Raw genomic sequence first — 23160 nt, 5'->3', positions numbered from 1 at the left:
AAAACACATGCACAACTTTGTACAAATGGCACCATATTTTTAACATAACTGACTAGTCTTCAAATTTAACCACTCACCTTACCTCACCTTGTTAAATTCAGAGTTTTTCAGAATGTTAATTCAAACATTCTATTAAGCCAGTGATCATTTTATAATTTAAAAATATTAAAAATACTGCAGTATTTTGCAGTTTTCAATCTATAAGTCCTACACATGTTTTGTTGAATTTATAACCTGTTTTTTGTTCTGGTTTGGTTTTTGGTTTGGGGGGTTTTCTGCTGTTTGTGTTCTTAGCTAGTGGACTATAGTAGGAAAGAAATGATAAATTTTCAAGGCTATTTTTTCTGATCTCAAATTGTCACACATCAAAATATAACGTATTATATCAAACACTCTCTTCCAGTATAATTAACTATTAGTGATGGACACCTGTAATCTCAGTGATTCAGGAGACAGAGGCAAGAGGACAGCCTCAGCAACTTAGTGAAGCACTAAGCAACTTAGCAAGACCCTGTTTCAAAATAAAAATAAAAAGGGCTGAGGTTGTGGCTCAGGGGTAAAGCACCCCTGGGGTTAAGTCCTCAATACCAAAAATAAATAAGCAAATTATAAAAAATAAACTAAGGCCTAAACTTCTGGATGAAATAAGAACATTTTAGAATAAGCAAAACGTAAGATAATTAATTTGTCATGAACTGATAAAGTCTATTGATGGAAAATGGACAAATACAGTGTACCATTATACAGGGACCTCAAATGTATTCAAACACAAATAAAATGTATATATCAATGTCAGAAAGAAGTAGGGACAGGCCTAGGTACAAATATAGTACAATGGTAGAGATATAATTAGCCTCTACAAAATCTCTCAGGTTTTTCATCTCAATTGAATCTATATTTTCAGTTTGGTAAAGATTTCTAATATTCAGTTTTGACAGAGCACTTGCCTAGCATGTGTATGAGGCCCTGGGTTCAATCCCTAGCATTGGGGAGAAAAAAAAGACTCCTAATATAAATTTCATAAGTTTTTATACTGAGATACCAAGATATTTCCTGGATGACATAAAATAATAACTGAAGCAAAAGCTGGTTTCTACCATTCTTCATAATTAACATTAGTGAAAATATACCACTTTCTGTTTCATATTGTCAGCTATGACAATAAGAACTTGATAAAACCAGAACTGTTTGGTGAAGAGCACAGCTTTGATGAAAAAAAAAAAAAAAAAACTATGTAACTCCAAAATTCCATCTCTCAACTCTCTAGTTCAAACATGTTTGTTCCATGTCCTACCCTTACCACTCAGATACCTTCTTCATTCTTCTTCACTACATATAAGAGTTCACTAACTCTGAAGTTTTGAAAATAAATCTAGATGAGAAAAATGACCTATCTTAGTTAAAAACTTTAACAACACAAAGTTGATACTATTTGTTGGACTACATAAAAATTAAAAAGTTTTGTACATCCAAAGACACTATCAACAGAGAAAAAAGGCTACCCACGAAATGAGAGAAAATATCTGTAAACCATATACGTGATAAAGGACTAATGTTTAGAATATATAAATAACTCCTAACACTCAGCTACGATAAAAAAAAAAAAGAAGAAGAAGAAGAACAACAACAACAACAACAAACCTGGGCAAAGGACTTAAATAGATTTCTTCCCCCCCCCAAAAAAAAATTCAAATGTTCAATAATCTTTTAAAATATGCCCAACATCAAATCACTAGGGAAATGCAAATCAAAATACAATGATACAGCTTTACTCCCACTAGAAAGGCTACTATCAAAAAAAAAAAAAAAAAACATATAGGTGTTGGTGAAAATATGGAGAATTAGAACTCTTATGCATTGTTAGTAAAAGTGTAAAACAATACAGCCATTATGGAAGAGTGGCAGTTTCTCAAAAAATTAGAAAGAATTATCAGATGATCCAGCAATCCCATTTTAGGGTACAAAGTCAAAAGAATTTAAAGCAGGAGTGCAAACAGATATTGGTACACCCATGTTCATAACAGCATTATTCACAAAAGCCAAAGAGTAGAATTAACCTAGGTTAATTAACCCAAGTGAATACTAATGGTATATAAAATGATATATACATATGCTAGACATTTTACAGCCTTTAGAAGGAAGAAAACTCCAACACATGCTATAACACGGATGAACCTTAAAGACATAACAGAAAGTCCAGAGACAAAAGGACAAACACTATATGATTTCACTTATATGAAGTATCTAAAGTAGTCAAATTCATAGTAACAGAATTGGGGCCAGGAGGAGCCAGGAATAAAGTGTTTTGTTTAATGGATACAAAGACTCAATTTGGGAAGATGAAGAAAGGTTTGGTAATAGAGGTTGGTAATGGTTGCACAACCCTGTGAACAAACTTGATATCAATTAACTATATACTTAAAATTGCTAAAACAGTAAAATCTGTGTTATGTATATTTTATCACAATAAAAAGAACAGCCAAGACTTACATGTATCCTAATGGGAAAAAAAAAAAACCCAAGACATACATTAATAAGCAAAAAAAGAAAAGAAGCAAAACAGAACGTAAGTAAAGCATGACACATTTCATACAAAAGAAAAAAAAAAAAAAAGCAGCACTAATTAATTTGTACTTCAGATGTCCTGATTAAAACTCATCAATCCATAATCTTCAACTATGTTCTCTAGTACAAAAATAACTTTTAGGAAAAATTTTCTGTAAACTAAAAAATGGAACTTGATCTCAACCTTTGGTAGGTAGTTCATTCAAGTAACTTAAGAAGATTAGATCCTATGGGCTGGGGCTGTAGCTCCATCATAGAGTACTTGCCTAGCATGCGCAAGGCCCTGGTTTCAATCCCCAGCACTGAAAAAAGGAAAGAAAAAAAAAAAAGGGAAGATAATGATTAGACCCCTTTTCTGAATATTTTTCACTTTATGATGAGAAAAAGAATTGCGGTTTAAATTAAGAAAAACAATTAATAGCTCTGTTCTCAACACAACAACAGAAAACACAATTTTGTCCCCCAACATCAGCACGTCCCTGGGTTCTACAGTCAACTATTTCAAAGGGGATCTCTCAAATTCCTAACCCTGAGAAAATTCCACTTGCTGGGTACTTCTTGCTCCTAAGCTACCAAGGTAAAATTACTGGAGAAATTCACAAAAACTAATTTTTCACTGATCCTTTCTAAGGATCATTGCCATCAAATCTAAAGGCCTCTTCTCTGGTTCCACTCCATAGCCATTAAGGCAAATATCTCCTTTATGATACTTTGTACTTCATGATACTTTCTATCAGAATGATACTCTGAACTGCTCAACTGAGTTTCCTACTCCTGCACCTTTTTTTCCTTTCACCTAAATAAAAATATTTACCACCATTCTATAGTCATCCCTTTATATCTCTACTCTTTCATTTTGCAGTATTATTCTTGGGCTTTCAATTACAAACTAATTGAAATGGACCTTGTCCTTTCAGATCAACACTAGCCCCCACCATTTTTAACCCCCCTACAAAATGTTAGCAATCATTCCAAGAAGAATTAACAACATCAATCCTTCCCAAATGCTTCCAAAAAACAGAAGAAGGGAAACATTTCCTAACTCATCCTATGTAAGCAACACTACCCTGAGATTAAAACCAGACAAGGACAATACAAGAAAATAACAGACTGATATCTCCTATGAATATACATAAAAAAAAATCCTCAACAAAATACTAGCAAGGCAAAACCAACATCACATAAAAAAGTATTATACACCATAACCAAGGTTAAAGAAATTCAAGGTTAATTTAACACCTAAAAATCAATTAATGTATTACACCAATAAAATGAAGGACAAACACCACATGATTATCTCAACATACACACAGACAACATTTGACAAAATTTAACACACATTCATGACCAAAAAAAAAAAAAAAAAATTCAAGAGTGTGTAGCTCAGTGGTAGAACACTTACATAGCATGTGCATGGCCCTGAGTTTAATCCCAGCCCCCAAAGGAAAAAAAAAACCAAAGGAACTTTCTCACCTGATAAAGAGCGTTCATGCAAAACCCAGTCAATATCATATTTAACAGTAAAAGACTAAAAACTCCCTCCCGAGATCAAGCAATAAAAGAGGTAAACTGGGGCTGGGGATATAGCTCAGCTGGTTGACTGTTTGCCTCGCAAGCACAAGGCCCTGGGTTCAAATCCTCAGCACCGCAAAAAAAAAAAAAAAAAAAAAAAAAAAAAAGAGGCAAAATGGACATCAAAAATTAAAAACTTGGGCTGGGGTTTGTAGCTCAGTGGTAGAGCACTTGGCTAGCATGTGTGAGGCACTGGATTCCATCCTCAGGACCATATAAAAATAAAATAAATAAGAGTATTCTTAAAAATTAAAAACTTTAGTGCTTACCAGAACAATATCAAGAAAGTGAAAAGAAAGTCCACAAAACTGGAGACATTTTTTTGATAAGGGAATTCTATCTAAAATACATAAAGAGGGGCTGGGGAGATAGCTCAGTCGGTAGAGTGCTTGCCTTGTAAGCACAAAGCCCTGGGTTCGAACCCCAGCACACCAAAAAAAAAAAAAAAAAAAAAAAAAAAAAAAAAATACATAAAGAACTCTCCTAACTCAATAATAAAAATACTAACTCAAAAAAAAAAAAAAAAAAAAAGACTAACTCAATAAAAATTAGCCAAAGGATCAAAGTAGACATTTCTCCAAAGATTTTTCACAGTGAATAAACACATGAAAAAGATGTTCAGTACCACTAGACCTCAGGGAAATTCAAATCAAAACACAATAAGACACCATTCCCCACCCACTAGGATGGCTAGACTCAAAAGGACAGATAATAACAAGTGTTGATGAGGATGTGGGGAAACTTGAAAACTTCATACACTACTGATGGGTATATAAAATACTATAGTCACTTTGGAAAAAGTCTAGCAGTTCTTCAGTAAGTTAAAATTAAAGCTGGGCACAGTGGCATATGCCTGTAACCCCAGCAGGTAGGGAGACTGAGGCAGGAGGATCACAAGTTCAAAGCCAGCCTCAGCAAAAGCCAGGCACTAAGCAACTCAGAGAGCCCCTCTCTCCACATAAAATACAAAATAGAGCTGGGAATTTGGCTCAGTGGTCAAGAGCCCCTGAGTTCAATCCCCGATTACCAAAAAAAAAAAAAAAAAAAAAAAAATTTAGAGACACTATACCACTCAACTATTTCACTCTTATGTATTTCTTTTCCATGACATATGAAAACATGCCCACACAAAAACTTGTACACAAATGTTGACAGAAGCATTATTCATAAGCACCCCAAAACGGAAGCAATCTAAATGTACATCAACTGATAAATAAACAAAATGTGGTATATACAACAATGGAATATAATTCGACAATAAAAAAGAATGAAATATTGATACATGTATATGGTTGAAGCTTAAAAACATCAAGTTAAGTGAAAAAAAAAAAAAAAAAAAAACCAAAGGACCACATATTGTATGATTCAATTTGTATGAAACACCCAGATTAGGAAATCAATCAAGTCAAAAAGTAGATTAGTGACTGCTTAGGGCTGGAGGAGAGGAGAACTGAGGAACTGAGTGGTAGAGTTTCTTTGGAGATGAAATGTTCTAAAATTCATTGTGGGAATAGCTACACAACTTTGAATATATCAAAAGTCATCAAATTGTACAGGGTTAAGTGGGTGAATTGTATGATATACAAAATATACCTCAATAAAGCTATCTAGAAGAATTTAACAACTGGTGATTCAACTCAGATCACCAGTTACCAGTGGTAGTAAGGAGGAGGGCACAAGCCTCCTAAGATGCTGGAACTCTTGATTTGGGTGGTAATTACATGGGTGTACACATTAAGTCATACAGTTAAGACTGACTCACTTCACTATAAGTCAATGATACCTTAATAAAATCTTTAAAAATAGTAACATACAAGATAGGTGTGGTGGCACTTGCCTATAATCCCAGCCACTTGGGAGGCTGAGGCAGGAGGATTGCAAGTTCCAGGCCAGCCTCAGCAACTTAGCAAGACCTGTTTTAAAAAATGAAAAGGGCTTGGGATGTAGTTCAGTAGTAAAGCTCCCCTGTATTCAATTCCTAGTATCCCCCCAAAAAATAAAATATAAGCAATAAGTGAGTACTTCAACTAATCCTAAGAAAAGTACACTTAATTATTATAGGGAAACATAGTTCAAAAAGGTAACTTCCCCAGGAGTAGGGATGTAGCTCAGTAGTAGAGCACCTGCCCAGCATGTACAAGGACCTGGGTTCAATTCCCAGTATCAAAGAAAGAACGAATGAATGAACACAAACAAACTTGTCCAAAGAAGGCACTTACACTTTTGGCTCCTAACTCCAATATGCCATTACCTTTATATCTTCTCTAAGCAGAACTGCTACTTGATGCATGGTATGTACACATAAATATTTGCTGAACGAATGAATAGCATAAAGCATATATTTAAATTATTAACTTCTATTTAAAAGTGCTGGGGTTCAGCTGAGTGGTAGAACAAGTACTTAGCATCTACAAGGCACTGGCTTCCAGTCCCAGTACCTGAATAAATAAATAAATGACATATAAATGCACAGAGGGACAAAATTAAGGCACAGAAGGATATAACTAATGAAAATTATATGGAGGATCTAAAACTTACAGTTATCCTTAAATTTAAGATAATAGCATAAGCTGAACATAGAAGTGGGGATTGGTATGGGAGAAGACTACAGCAATCAATGCTCTAGGAAAATATCTTGAATGGAGTTTCCAACTTATTAAACATTTCCTGTACCACTGAGTCATTTAAATCAATATGCTCAAATTTTAATAGCAAGAATAGCTATACCACCAAATATATATAATTTCTTAAGGGCATATAAATAAGTACCCTTCTCCCTAACATAAAACCACTGTGGGATTAATGAGGGTTTTCAAAGAACCATAGTAGATAAGGGGGGTCAATAAGAAGCATTAGAAAATAGAGGCAACCCAAAGATTCAAATACCAAAATCACGATGCTTCATGAGATTTAGCCACAGTGTTCTCATGGTAATTCTATGAAAAATGTCATTGGCAAATTTAAACAAGCCAGCCAGAATGCAGTTCAGCTACTTTTTTTTCTTTCAAGATAAAGAGTTCACTAAATATAGGCTTATCTTCACTTACTTGAACTGAGGCTATAGAATAAATTACCAATAGCTAGCTAGCTGCCTGTGAAAAAGGAATCAAGTCTGGATGCAAACAGCAACTTCTTAATCATTACCCTGAGGAATAAAATGTCTCTAGAAGAATTTACAAACAGGAAAGGTGACCCAATAATTAGTCTGTTTCACAGACAGCATTTTTGTTGGTGTCCTTGAAAATCCTCGATTTGGAATATTATTTGTCATTTTCTTTTAGCACATCCATCAAGAATCACTGACAAGATAATTTAAAATCCTGACATTCTTGATACTAAACCTGTCAAAACACTTTTGAAAGCTTGTGGGGAAGGGGTGGATAGGGACATTAAGAACAATTCTTTATGAATGATCGACTCAGCCCTAAACCAATCAGTATTCAAGAAATTTGGTACCAAGCTCTTTAACAACTGGTTACAATGGGCTTGACTGCTTCTGTAACTGGGAACAGAAAAAGGTAAACACACACACAACTGATACCTTGCTTCCCAGTTTATGGTCAACCTCAGTTTAGGACAAGTGTATAATAGAATCCAAACACACTTTGAGCAATAATTATAACTATCAATTACTGAATCTTTGGACACTGTTCTAGGTACTTTACACACATTATAGTGGTTATTCATCCCACTAAGTCTAACTGGTAGATATCCAAATCGCTATTTAATGCGTGAAGAAACTTAACTCAGTTGACTATGCTGGGAATTGAAACTCAGTGCTTCTGATTCCAAAAACAGGCTTTCCTTGATTCAACTACAAAGCAATGCCTCCCATGACAGAAAAAAATAGAAGCATATCTTTTCATTTTTTTTCCTGAGTGCTACGGATGTCTCAGTATGACTTAGTACTAAATGCAATCCTGGAGTCAGGCCGTCTGAATTCAACTCCAGTTCCATCACTGACTGATAAGCTGTATGTCTTCCTATTTCATAAGATGGTTTTGAGGATTAAATAAATGCGTGCGTGTGAAAGGTTTAAATAGTGCCTGTCATCGAATATAGGGGAATCACACCAGCTTTGTTGGAGGGGTTAAGTGGTACATGATTTTTCAAGGAAAATCTTTTTTCTGAGCAAGGAACTAGGGAAAGCGGGTATCACACAACAAACCAAAGTAACCTGGCGGGAGAAAGAAAGGAGAAAGGAGACAGCGGCGGCAAAGGAGCCTAGTGGCCCTTATTCTGGCAGAGGTCCGCGGGAGAAGGTGGCAGGGACGCAGCCAACTCCAAGGAGTTTGGTGTGAGCAAAAAGACACCGCAGTCCTTAGGAGATGAGCTAGAAGCCGCCGTCCGAGGGTGAGAAGGTCCGGCCAGGCACCCGAGGGCGGAAGCCGCCCTAAGGGGCCCTGCTCACGGGCAGTTACAGTTCACCCCAGCGTCCGGTGCGGCCGGCCCGAGCATCCGGAGGGGCCCACCGGCGTGGGGAGACACCACCTCGGCGTGGGGAGCGGCCTACCTCGGCGTCGGGAGACGTCTCTTGGGTGAGAAGCGGGCTGTGGTCCCGCTGAAGCCGAGGAGGAGGCGGGGAGAGGGCGGGCTGAAGGTGTGCGGAGGCGGCAGGTACTCACCGGCCGGCGCGCGCCGCTCCGCCGAGCCCCTCCTTCCGGACGCTGGGGGTCGCGAGCCGCTGCAGCACGTCAGGAGTTGGGGGATGTCGGGCGCGCGCGAAGAGGAGGCTCTGCGGGCTGGAGACGCGCTCTCTGGACCCGCGCAGGCGCGGGCGACTTTGGACGCAACCATCCTGGCCGCGGGGGAAACCTGCGGGATGTACCAACTGCATGAAACGGGGCACGCGGCACGGAGGCAGTCCTGGTCCCTCTGCTGCGCGCGCTGGCTCTATCGTTTGGTAGGATTCAGCAGTGGTTTGAGAGAACATCAAGCGGTGGCAGTAGGGTCCCCAAGTCACTTCCGCTAATCCTTGGAAGTCGGCTCTGCAACAACCCTCCCCTTGCCCTTCATTTGGAAGTATCCAAAATTATTGTGTTCACATAACTACTTACTACCTCCTCCTATGGTTAAATATTTCTGTCTGATCCTTTCAGTAGAGGTAGGGAATCAGAAACGAAACCCAGATGACAAGGTGGAAGTGCAAAATTAAAACCACCACTTTTGAGAACAATTCGACTTGATAAAATTGAAAAATGCATGTTTTGCCGGGCGCGGTGGTGCATGCCTGTAATCCTAGCGACTGGAGAGGCTGAGGATGGAGGATCACGAGTTCAAGACCAGGCTCGGCGATTTAACGAGACACTGTCTCAAAATTAATAATAATAATAATAATAATAATAATAATAAAGGTCTGGGGATGTGGCTCAGTGGTGAAGCGCCCCTGGGTTCAATCCCCGGTACAAAAAAAAAAAAAGAAGAAGAAGAAGAAGGAGAAGAAGAAGGAGAGGAGGAGGAGGAGGGGGAAGGGGAGGGGGAGGGGAGAGAGACGGGGAGGAGAAGAAAATGAGAGAAAAACTTAGGGCTGAGTTTAGTGGTAGGGCCAAAATGCAGGTACTCAATACCTGTGAATTGAATGGAATGGAACAGAATTGTGGGAAAGGTGGAAAAAGTTTTCAAGCAGAGTCCGAACAATACCTTTAGAGCACTGACTTTAAGGAAGAATGCTGATGTACTGTGGTTGGTGGCAGCTATCCTATAACCCTGAGGAGAACCAAACTATGGTATGCAGCCTCTAAGATAGAACTCAGTGATCCCTCCTGGGGGCAGGCACCCTGTATAATCCTTCTCATTGAGTGTGAGCTATAATTAATAACTTACTTCTGAATATCATAAAGCAGAAGTGGTAGCATGCCATTTTCAAGACTAGGTTATTAAAAATACTGCGGTGGGGGCTGGGGTTGTGGCTCAGTGGTAGAGCACTTATCTAGCTCATGTGAGGTACTGGGTTTGATCCTTAGCACCATATAAAAATAAATAAATGAATAAAATAAAGATATTATGTCCATCTACACTAGCTTCCTGAGCACTAGGACTGGAAATTACCTCAATTTCCATTCCTAGGGAATGGAACATCCAATTAATGGAATATTATGCAGAAGTAATAGATGGCACCAGAAAAACAAACAAAATCACACAAACACATATATACGAAGGACAAATTAGAAACCATGCATTGGGACTGGCATCTCGGCTCAGTGGTTGAGTGCTTGCCTAATATGTATGAGGTACTAGGTTCAATTCTCAGTACCACGTATAAATAAATGAATAAAATAGAGGTCTATCAACATCTAAAAATTTTTTTTAAAAAAAGGAAGCCATGCATTAGTTATCTACTAGGAGGCAGACTTGAGATAGAAAGGTGGGAGAAGTTAAGGTTGTCAGTCAGTGGAAAAGGACTAACCAAACATGCATGAGGCCCTGGGTTCAATCCCCAGCACATACACACCAAAAGTAGAAATAGTAATAGTTGAAATGGCATAAAAATGTAGGGAGGGGAGACCTTCTACTACATTTATAATTTTTTTGTATGATTTTAGTTTGGGAATCATGTTACTGTTTCATATACAAAAAAATTAAGTATTCAAGGTTGGGAGCATCTAAATGGCATACAGAAACAAACCAATTATATTTTAAATGAATAACATAACCACACTAAATAAGGGGAAAGTAGAGAAAACAAAACAAATGCATACACACAAATGTGTGTGTATATCTACTGAGAGAACCTAGAAGCAATGACACCCCAATAACAATGAGAACACCTTTCACCTTGCTCCAGGTCTTGGTATTTATTTATTTACTGGTAGTAGAGATTGAGCCAGGGATGTTCTATCACTGAGCTACATCTTCAGCCTTTTTTATTTTTATTTTGAGACAGGGTCTCACTAAATTGAATAAACTGGCCTCAAACTTGAGATCCTCCTGCCTCAGCCTCTGGAGTAGCTGGTATTACAAACATGGACCTCTAAGGCCAGCACCCAGAATGTGGTTTCTAAACATTCTCTCCTATAAGGAAAGAGAGCTCCTCAGAAATATGGTTGCCTCTGGGAAAAGTACCGGATAAGCCTAGAGCATATCATTGTATAAGAGAGTAAAGAAGTACTCAAAAGATCCAAATACGGTGGCACATTCTTATAATCCAAGCTACTCCCGAGGCAAAAGCATAAAAGATAACAAGTCTGAGGCCAGCCTCAGCAATTTAGTGAGACTCTGTCTCCAAATAAAATAAAAGGGCTAGAGATGTAGGATAGTGGTGCCTATCATGTACTAGGTTTAATCCCCAGTACAGAGAAAAGAAAAAAGGAAGAAGGAACAGAGTACTCACAAGGAAGGATGAGACCATGTCAAAATTATATAGGGGCATCAGGAAGGGGTTTCTAAAGTCAAATATGGTACAATGTGAAAATCAAATAATGATAGTCATGGATCATAACTCAAGTTATAGTGTCTCATAATTCTACATTGATGTAAATAAATAAAGGACAACGCTTCCATCAGTTAGAATGTCAACTAAAAATGTGGACAGAATGATGACATATAAAAACCACAACTTGGCAACCATCACAGAATAACAATTAAAGTGTCAATAGTGAATGCTAAACCTTGTGGATACAAGGTATATGACTAACAAATTTACATACTTTCAAAGAATTGTCTCACAGAATACTTATTAGTTATAAAAGGAAAAACAATAACTTCACAGTGGAGAAACTTGGCAGACACCACCTTAACCATTGTCAAGGATATCATCAAATTCAACATTTTGCAGATTAAAACAAATTTTAAAATATTTGGTTAGAATGATAAAGAATAACTGTCATTCCTCCCCAGGGGTACTTTACCACTGAATTACATTCCCAGCCCCTTTTAAAGTTTATTAATTTCTGTAAATTGCCAAAACCTTTTGTAGGTGATAATTATAAAACTGAGTTGCCAAGAAATTCACGAACTTCTGTGTTTCTTACATCACCTCTTTTAAACTATGTTAGACAGTCTATTGACAGACAACCAAAAGATGATACACTCTTGGATTAAAACAGATTTTAAGTAACTTGACACTAGAGATTAATCTATTTCATTGTTCTTTTTTTCACAATATGTAATTTATTAATATGTATTATAAAAATATTACAATAGGGGGCTGGGGATATAGCTCAATTGGTAGAGTATTTGCTTTGCATGCACAAGGCCCTGGGTTCAATTCCCGGCACCACAAAAAATAAAGTAAGATAAAATATTAAAATATTAATCTATCTCTTCAAAAGAGCAAATAATAAAACAAATATTTTAATACACACCTAAAAGCTTTTTGATATAATTCAATGTTTTGTAGTACCATAAACAATAATAATAATAATAATGATATGGGCTAGGCCTGGTGGCATAGCCTGTAATCCCGGTGAGAGAGGCAAAAGGATAGAAAATTCAAGGCCAACCTCAACTGGGGATGTGGCTCAGAGGTAGAGCATCCCTGGGTTCAATCTTGGTTAGCAGAAAAAAAAAAAAGTGAAAGATAGGTGGGGGAAGGAAAGAGACAGACAGTATTACCCTATGTACATGTATGATTACACTAACGGTATGAATCTACATTGTGTACAATCATGGAAATGAAAAGTTGTACTCTATTTGTGTACAATGAATCAAAATGCAGTCTGTAAAATTAAAAAATTAAAAATTAAAAAAAAGAAATTAAAATTATATACTATTCAAATACCTAGAATATTAACAAGGAAATAGAACATTATCAAACCAACTGGATTTTCTCAAATAAGAGATCATAGGGCTGGGGAGATAGCTCAGTCGGTAGAGTGCTTGCCTTGCAAGCACAAGCCCTGGGTTCGATCCCCAGCATACAAAAAATAAGAGATCATAAATTTGAGCTTATTCCTGGAAATAAGTTTAGTTCATTATTTAAAAACTAATGTCATTCATCCTATCAGCTTATTAAAGAAGAAAACCATTTGTTGTCACAAAAGACATAAAAAATCATTCAATAAAATTCTATAACTATTTGGAATAAAAAAAAAGTGAAGATATTGATACCAGTCTTATTAATGATGAGGACAAAGTTCCTGTTCCACGGAGTCAAGGAAAAAAACCATGAGCCACATCCTCAGCCCTTTTTTGTATTTTATTTAGAGACAGGGTCTCAGTGAGTTATTGAGAGTCTCCCTCAGTTGCTGTGGCTAGCTTTGAACTCAGGATCCTCCTGCCTCAACCTCCAGAACCACTAGATTTATAGGCAGGCACCACCCCACCCAGCATAGCAAGTAAGTTTTATTTAAGAAAGGGATAGAAACAGACTTCTCCAGAAAAGAGGGGACTTGGGATCTGAAAGCCCATAGGAGAGATGCGACTTGCTTTTTTTTTTTTTTTTTTTTTTTTTGTAACTCTCAGAACTTCTATCTTTCATTAATCATTGTCTTTTCTTTCTTCCCCCTATACAGGCAGCTCAAATATGAAATTTTTTTGTGATTTTTTTTCTTGAAAAATAGCCATCAGCAACCCTTTGTTCTTTCTTTGAAAAACAATCATCACCCTCTCCAACCTTCATTATTTTACCCATGTTGACTGTCCCACTTGAAAAACAGGCATCAACTAATTGTCTCATTACCAGACCCTTGTCATTCTTACCTACACTGACTGCCTTGACCTTTTCCACTTTCTCAATATTAGAGTAGTTAGCTACATAGACTTGAACAAGTAAGGTGGGAAAAGGAAATTCCCCAGGCTTCACTCCTGGGCAGCACTCAACTGGTTTTAACCCCACTCAGGGACCTTCATCTTACAAACAGCTTCCTAACAATCTGCATAAAATAGATGTGGTCCACCATGGTGAGATTGGCACTAGATCACTAAATCATGGGGGTGAACCCACAGAAACAACCCCATACATGAACCTCCCATGAAGAGGGAATTTTCCAGACCAAATATAATAAAATCTTACTATGTGGAAAAACCCAGACCATTTCCTCTCTTGGAAGTAGCTGCTCCAGGCATCTCTGAGCATACTTCCACTTTATTAAAACTTATCTAAGTCTCTTGACTGAAATCTTTCTTTCAAAAAAACTAAGGAACCCTCCACCCAGTAACAATGAGACTCAATAACATATACAACCAAACATGATGCCTATAGTATTGATGCAAAAAAAAAGGCATAAATTGGATCCTTAAATCAAAATTCTTGAGATCTCTGAAAGAAAGAGATCTCTGAAATTAAAATTTATTGAGGGGGCCGGAGTTGTGGTTCAGTGGTAGAGCGCTTGCAAACCTATGTATGAGGAATAGAACCCCTATTCCTCCTCCCCTTCATCCTCTGGCTCTTTATAATTAAATTTAGGACATCTCAGAATTTTTAAAAATCAAATCTAATCACGGGGAAAAAGAGAAAAACCCAAACTGAAGGACACTTTACAAAATAATGGTCTGTATCACTTATATCAAAACACAAATGATGAAAACAGAAATTCTTCCACATTAAAGAAAACCAAAAAGACATAAGGACAGCATAAAAGACATGTTCTAAAATCTTTTTCTTTTTCTTTTCCTTTTTTTTTTTTTTTTTTTTAAACATGGTGCTGAGGATTAAATCCAAGGTCTTGAGCATGTTAGGAAAGCTGTCTACCACTAATCTATATCTCCAGCCCTGGTCTAGAATTTTTAATTGCTAAAAATGACATTATTGGGATCATTAACATTTGAATAAATTCTATAGATTAAGTAAAATTGTGTTAATGCTAATTTTTTACTTTGATAATTGTACTGAGGTTATATATGCAAATGTCCTTGTTTTTAAGATATATACATTAAAGGCAACCCTACTGGGTCCCCTCTCACCTGTGGGAGCTCTCTCTCTTCTCATTTGAACAAATCCTACTCTTTTACACTAAAAGGAGAAGGAGGAGAAGTAATATACATCAAAGCTGGACAAGGCAGCTGGGTGTGGTGGAGCATGCCTGTAATCCCAGTTATTTGGGAGGCTGAGGCAGGAGGATCACAAGTTCAGAGCCAGCCTCAGGTACTTAGTGAGGCCCAAAGCAACTTAGTAAGACCCTGTCTGTAAATAAAAATATAAAAAGGGGCTAGAGATGTAGCTCAGTGGTAAAACACCCCTGGATTAAATCCCCGGGACTAAAAAAAAAAAGAGACTGGGCAAGGTGGCCCACCTGTAATCCCAGCAACTGTAACTCAGGAAGCTAAGGCAAAAGGATCACAGGTTCAAGGCCAGCCTTGGCAATTTAAAGAGACCCTGTCTTAAAATGAAAAGGTTGGGGATATTAATAGATAGGGAGAACAAAAAAAATCCCCAAGATAATGTGGCCTGAGAAAGGGAGTGAAAAAGAAGGTTGTGTACTGACAGTCTTCATCTCCCAAGACAAATGTTTTCCAGGTGATGGCTGCAAACAGGGAGGAGGTGTTTTATCACGCCTGAAGTAACGGTCAGTAGGAGGCATTAATCTCCTTCAAAGTAAATCCTCTCCAGACACTGCCCACAGACCCCAGACCCAAAAAGTTCAAATTCCCAAGTGCCCAAGAAAACTAATATGCTCACTAGACCACCTCTCAAAATAACTTACATAAACCCAGGCCCTTTCTTTGTCAGTGGCTCATTTTCCACCAGGAAAGTGGGTCCACCCGTGCCATCCATTTCATCTTTGCATCCCCTGCTCCAGTGTGAAACTTTGTTCCTGAATAAACAGCTGAGATGATTCATGAGGTTTGCATTCAGCCTGGTCTTTCTGTGCTAATAGATATAACTCAATGGTAAAGTGCCCCTGGTTTTGATCCCTAGCAACACTTATACACACACACACACACACACACACACACACACACACACAGAGGAAGGAGGAGGAGGAGGAGGAGGAGGAGGAGAAAAGAAAAGGAAATATACATTCAAATATTTGTAGTGGCAAAATGACATCATGTTACTGTGACAGAGATACCAGACCTAATTATAAAATGAAAGAACATTATGATGAAGAACCAATGCCTGGGTTAATTTTCCTATACTTTGTAACTTTCTGAACTCTGTAGAAATGTAGTTACTTCACTTAATTGCTAGGTCAATTAAATACTGTCTAAACTATAACCTTGTAGGCTTAGTGCTTAGAACTGTAGCTCTTAGGGGAGAAAACTCAAGTTATCTTGAGTTACTGCTGTCTATGGTGAAGGCCACTTCATGATAACACTCGCAAATGTTTTACTGACTTTGTTTTACACCTGGGAACTACTTATTGTAAATTCCCTGTGCCTGGTTTTTGGTCATGTAGGCTAAGAATTCAAACCCACCAATGTTGTAATTGTTAAGAATGTTGTCCTTCAATTGATGAATGGATAAAGAAACTGTGGTATATATATACAATGGAATATTACTCAGCCATAAAGAATGATAAAATTATGGCACTTGCAGGCAAATGGATGAAATTGGAGAATATCATGCTAAGTGAGATAAGCCAATCTCAAAAAACCAAAGGTCGAATGATATCGCTAATAAGTGGATGATGACACATAATGGGGGGTGGGAGGGGTTAGTGTTAGGGTTAGAGTTAGGGTTAGGGAGGGGGGCAAGAATGGAGGAAGGAAGGACTGTATAGAGGGAAAAGAGGGGTGGGAGGGGTGGGGGGGAAGGGAAAAAATAACAGAATGAATCAAACAACATTACCCTATGTAAATTTATGATTACACAAATGGTATGCCTTTATGCCAAGTACAAACAGAGAAACAACATGTATCCCATTTGTTTACAATAAAAAATAAATAAGTAAATAAATAAGGAAAAAAAAAAAGAATGTTAAGAAATGATGTCAAATTTCCTATAAAAGCTCCATGTAACCTCAGCTGGGGGCCCAGAACTTCAGAGCACTGGTTCCTCTGGGTCCACCCACATAAATAAACAGAGTGATGGTTGGTCACTTGCTGAGCGTGATTTCCATAACACTACTACCAAATTTTTTTTTTAGCCACTGCCCGCCGCCCTGACACATCACGGCAGACGGGTACTACTACTAAATTTTAACCCCAAGTTTAGGTCCTTTTTTGGTCTTGGAATTGTGGAATCAATTACAAGACCAACCTCCAGTTGAGCAGTGAAGAATTTTATTCTTGGACAATAGAAGAGGGAGATAAACACACAAATCAATTTCTCTACCGGTTGGGGGTCGGGAGGTTATAGATATAGGGTAAAAGAAATGAGGGGAGCCAGGCGTAGAGGCATTTGACTGTAATCCCAGCAGTTTAAGAGGCTAAGGCAGGGAGGCTGGAGGTGTGGCTTAGTGGTAGCACTCTTGCCTGGCATATGTGAGGCCCTGGGTTCGAACCTCAGAACCACATGTAAATAAATAAATAAAAGATCCATTGAGGGCTGGGGATATAGCTCAGTTGGTAAAGTGCATGCCTTGCATGCATAAGGCCCTGGGTTCAATCTCTAGCATCACAAAAATAAATAAATAAATATAAAAAGATCCACTGATTAAAAAAGAGGCTAAGGTGGGAAGATCATGAGTTCAAAGCTAGCCTCAGCAATTTAGCAAGATCCTATCTCAAAATTAAAAAAATAAATACAAGGGCTGGGGATATTACTCAGTGATTAAGTTTCACTGGGTTCAATCCCCAGTACCAAAAAAGAAAGGTGGTGGTGGGGGGGATAGGATAATCAAGGTGTAAGATATAGAAAATGCGTGTAAGATATAGAAAATGACAAACCCCCAAATAGTGTGACTTGGGAAGAAGGAATGAGGAAGAAGGCAACACACTGATAACATTGATCCTTCCCCAATACATCCTTCCCAGTGATAGTACAATGGGACCCTGAAGGGAAAGAGATAAATACTGAATGCTGACCCCAGACCCTCCATTCTTCCCCAAGTAAAAATATTGCCCAGTATTGCCCAGTGAAAACAAATTTCAAATTCTCACAAACCTGTTTCCTGAGCGCCCAAATTGACATGCTCTATCAATAATTAAGTCACCTCTCAGTGTAGCATGTATAAGCACAAACTCCCCCTTTGGCCAGTGGCTCATTTTCCATCAGGAAAGTGGGTCCACCAGAGGCGTGATTCCACTGCTGATTAAAGGCTCTGCTGATCTGTGAAGTTTGCACCTGGCTCAGTCATTTTGTGCTAACACAAGGGAAGAAACATTAAATGTTTTTTTCTGGGAATGGGTAGGGTTTAAATTCAGCTAGAGTACCTAAACTGTACAAGACTAGGGCAGAGTAACAATGTATTCATCTTGATTTCAAATGTTCCAAAAAATATATAAAAAGTAAATGTACTACTTGGGAAGCTAAGGCAGGAAAATTGCACATTAGAGGCAATTTAGAGAGGCCCTAACTCAAAACAAAAATAAAAAGAGCTGGCGAATGCAGTTCAAAGGTAGAGCACTGCTGGGTTCAAACACCAATACCAGAAAGAAAATAAAAGTAAACATAGAGATAATAATAAAACCAACAAAGGAATCTGGAAATCTGGAAATTTTCATTTGGGAAATCCAAACAAAGGATATATGTGATTCTATTCTGTCAACTTTAATACAAATCTAAAATTAATGCAAAATAAAAAGTTAAAAAAACAGGAGTTAACTACATGATGATTGCGACACAGGATTTCAATTTCCCCACTAAAAATTCACCTTTATCTAGATTGCCTCGTGGTTCTAATTAATTGATTTTTATAAGTAAATTATAATTTTGAACTCTTAAAATAAATATATATTAATAATTACTACTTTACCTATTTTTTTGTTTGTTTGTTTTTTGGGTACTAGGGATCAAACCCAGGGACTTGTGAGCTATCTCCCCAGGCCCCACTTTACCTGTTTTAAACATTAAGAATCTATATAGGACCATGCTTGGGAATTAAAAAAAAAAAAAAAAAAATTTTAAAAAAAGATCTGTTAAGCAAAGTAAACATAAAGCTAGTCCAATATTTACAAGCCACAGTTTAAGGAACTGTGGAGGAAAAAAAGATTAGTGTCTTGGCCAAAGTCACACAGTTATAAACAAAGATGGGACTGTCAAACACAGAATTAACCTACAAAAACAACAAGAACAACATTCACAATAGGCAAGCACTAGAAAAAGTGTGCAGCCATCACTAATAAGAAACATAAAAGTTCCACTGCACTAATAATAAAGAAACATAAAAGTTCCACTGTACATTTCTTAAATTAGCAAAAATGAATAAAATTGACAAAATGCAGTGCCAGCAGGATTGTGAAAAATACATACACTTGTGCATTGAGAATACACTATAAGCAAATGTAATCTTTCCCAAGAGAAATTTGGCAAAAGCTGTCAAAGAATCATAAAAATCATCATACTCTCAACCTGAGTAATACCACATTAGGGAACACATCTTATGGAGATCATTCAAAGGAGAGAGAAACAGATTTGAACAAAGGCAATTATAGTTGAACAGTACGTTACATTCAAAAACTAGAAACAATCCAAATATTCACCAAGGGGAGAATGGCTAACTTGAAGTAGGCCATAGTAGAGCAATATAACAACAAATTATTATATTACATTACCACAGGGAATATCAACCATGTATGACAAAAACCCTACCAAGTAAGAATAAGCTAAAAACTGTGGAATCCCCAGAGACCCATATACAGTACTGATGGGTAATAGTTTACTATATAGGAGTCAAAGAAACTCTAGAGTTTGTAATTAGTGATGATTTGGTGTTAGAGTCTTTTTAAAAATATGAAATGGGAGGGATAACTCCCGCCAGAAGCCAATGACTACAACCCCTCAATTCTGACACAACAATGTAAATCATGTTGGTGAAGATGTGGAGAAACTTGAAATCTTCATACACTACTAATGGGTATATAAAATACTACAGTCACTTTGGAAAAAGTCTAGCAGTTCCTCAGTAAGTTAAAATTAGAGCCAGGTGCGGTGGCACATGCCTGTAATCCCAGCAGCTTGGGAGGCTGAGACGGGAGGATCCCGAGTTCAAAGCCAGGTACTAAGCAACTCAGTGAGACTTTGTCTCTACATAAAATACAAAATAGAGTTGAGGATGTGACTTAGTGGTCAAGTACCCCTGAGTTCAATCCCCAGTAACAAAACAAAATAAAACAAAAAATTGGTAAGTAAGGTGAAAATCTGTGGAATTTGCCTTTGCTTGTTGTTTCTTCTTTGTGTCTTTGTTTTTATTCTATTTGTTTGTTTTGTGGCACTGGGGATCAAAACCAGGATCTTGCACATTCCCAGCAAGAATCAAGATCATTCCCTTCCAGCTCAATGAAGTGAAGATTCCACTCCAGATTGCTACAGATCAGCAGGGGTCCCTTCCCCCACGTTCCCAGTTCAAAGGGTTTCCTCCAAGGAAAAACAGGACATCAAAGGTGCTCATTCTGCCCCCAGCTGCCTATTACTGAGTCTAAGTCCCAGTGCAGAAATGGGAACTCCCTTCTTCCATCCAGCCTTCACTCATGGAATAGAGACTTTACCTTGGCTGTGGCATGCTGAGAATACTAGGGCTCTGATCACCCTTGCCCCAGCATTAAAAATGGCAGTTCTACATCAGAATGAGCCAAGAGAACCTCAGGATGCTACTCATGCACTGACCCCAGACTCTCAACATTAGAGTGGGGTGTCACTCAGAAAGAAGATTGCTAATATCTCCATTCCTGGCTTAGAAATTTTGCTAGGGGCGGGGACTGGGGTTGTGGCTCAGTGGTAGAGCGCTTGCCTAGCATGTGTGAAGCACTGGGTTCAATCCCCAGCACCACATATAAATAAATGAATAAAATAAAGCTCTATCAACATCTAAAAAAAATAAATAAAAGAAAGAAATTTTGCTATGGGACTAAGTGAGGTGGCACATGCCTGTAATCCCAGTGGCTCAGGAGGCTGAGGTAGGAGGATCGCAAATTCAAGGCCAGTCTCAGAAACTTAGCAAGACCCTGAGAAACTTATGGAGACCCTGCCTCAAAATAAAAAATTGAAAAAGACTGGTGTGTTACTTAGTGGTTAAGCACCAGTAGGTTCAACCCCCAACACAAAAGGGACAGAGAGACAGACAGAGAGAGAGAGAGAGATTGAAAGAGAGAGAGAGAGAGAGAAAGAGAGAGAGAGAGAGAGAGAGAGAGAGAGAAAGAAAGAAAGAAAGAAAGAAAGAAAGAAAGAAAGAAAGAAAGAAAGAAAGAAAGAAAAGAAAAAGGAAGGAAGGAAGGAATTTTGTGTGGGGGACAAAGTGGACCAAGAAATAGGTATTCCTAATTTCTTCCCAAAGTAACTTCATTTGCAAGAATCTCTAGAAGTTCAAGCCTAAGGGAACTCAAAAGAACAATGTAGGGGCTGGGGAGATAGCTCAGTCGGTAGAGTGCTTGCCTTGCAAGCACAAGGCCCTGGGTTCGATCCCCAGCACCCCCCCCCCAAAAAAAAAAAAAGAACAATGTAGGTGGAGCAAGGGTGGGGGGGATGGCTCATGCCTGTAATCCCAGCGGTTTGGGAGGCTGAGACAAGAGGATCCTGAGTTCAAAGCCAGAATCAGCAAAAGGAAGTCGCTAAGCAACTCAGTGAGACCCTACACAGTGAGACCCTATCTCTAAATAAAATACAAAATAGGTCTGGGGATATGGCTCAGTGGTTGAGTGTCCCTGAGTTCAATCCCCAGTACCAAAAAAAAAAATGTACGTTGTGATGAAAAACAATTAAGAAAATAATCTAGATACAGGCTTACTTTTAAATCATCTAGTGTACAGAAGTTGGGGGTGGGCAGGGGAGCAAAGCAGAGAACAAAATAGCTAGGAGGAGCCCACCAGAATCAAAACAAATACCAAACACTAAACTTAGAAACTATTATTTCACAGGAACCAGAATTTGCACAAGTATATAAAGCAATTTATCCCTAGGGTGTTGTTGAAAAAAATAAAGAAATCAGTCCATGAGGGGCTGGGGATATATGGGGATATAGTTCAGTTGGTAGAGTGTTTGCTTTGCAAGCACAAGGCCCTGGGTTCAATCCCCAGTACCACAAAAAAAAAAAAAAAGAAGAAGAAGAAATCAGTCCATGATTAGTGGTGTTTAACAGCTGGGTATGGTCAGTAAAAGAGAAAGAGAGCACTACTAACCACTATTTTCCCAGACTGAAGTTGGACATACCTAAACTAAAGCGTGGCCTGCTTGAGGCACAATATCCACTGGGGAAAAGGAGAGTAATTTCACTGAAATAATACAATCAGTCATTAAGCGAATAAACAAGCAAATCACAATAACAAGTCCTGGAGGGTTGAGTAGACCAGCATCCAGAGTACTATATATGTTTGGTTCATAGAACTGAGTACAAGGAATTGGCTCACACAATTATGGAAATGCAAAGTCCCAAGACCTTCAGGGTGATTCAGCAATCTTAGGAACTAGGAGAGCCAACGGTTTACTACCAGTCCAAGTATGAAGTTCTGAGAACCAGGAACCAATGGTGTAGTTCCTGTCTGAAGGCCAGTAGGTTTAAGAACCAGAAAGAGCCCATATTGCAAGTCAAGTCAGAAAACAGGAAAAAAGTTGATGCTCCAGTTTCAAGACAGCAAGAATGCTTCTTTTATTGGGGGAAGGGTCAACTTTTTCATTCTATTCAGGCCTTGAACTGATTGATTGGATAGACCTAGCTGTATTAAGGAAGGCAATCTGCATTACTTAGTCCACTAATTTAAATGTAAATTTCAGCCAGGCACAGTGGTTCAGTCCTATAATCCCAGCTACTCAGGAGGCTGAAGCAGGAGGATAGAAAATTCAAAAACCAGTTTTGATAACTTAGAGAGCTCCTGTCTCAAAATTTAAAAAATAAAAGTAAACAGGCTGGGAATGTAGCTCAGTGGTAGAACATCCCTAGATTCAATTCCCAGTACTATAAATAAATAAATACACATTGATCTCATTAAAAAAAACACTCACAGAAATACCCAGAATAATATTTAACCAAATATCTCACTACTCCATGGCCCAGACAAGTTGATACAAAAAAATTAACCATTATAGTTGTTATATTGTGGAGAGCTGGT

At 38.1% G+C, this 23160-nt stretch overlaps 1 protein-coding gene across 7 annotated transcripts in view; it reads right to left on the bottom strand.

The window, feature by feature from the left end:
• The window catches only part of Uimc1 (ubiquitin interaction motif containing 1), a 155322-nt gene that overhangs the window by 107977 nt on the left and 24185 nt on the right, over positions 1-23160 (bottom strand). For 6 of the 7 annotated variants that reach the window (XM_047555246.1, XM_047555247.1, XM_047555248.1 and 3 more), the window contains exon 2: positions 8763-8952. In XM_047555246.1, coding sequence (XP_047411202.1) covers positions 8763-8934 — 172 coding nt within the window. In that variant the 5' untranslated portion in view covers positions 8935-8952. Of the gene's footprint in view, positions 1-8650; positions 8953-23160 lie in introns of those variants that run through there. The other variant, XM_047555250.1, reaches the window with a different exon arrangement.

Source organism: Sciurus carolinensis, chromosome 6 (genome assembly GCF_902686445.1).
Source record: "Sciurus carolinensis chromosome 6, mSciCar1.2, whole genome shotgun sequence".
In the NCBI taxonomy this organism is placed as follows: domain Eukaryota; kingdom Metazoa; phylum Chordata; class Mammalia; order Rodentia; family Sciuridae; genus Sciurus; species Sciurus carolinensis.
The sequence above is the reverse complement of the archived record's forward strand: the minus strand, read 5'-3'. Positions and strand labels throughout refer to the sequence as shown.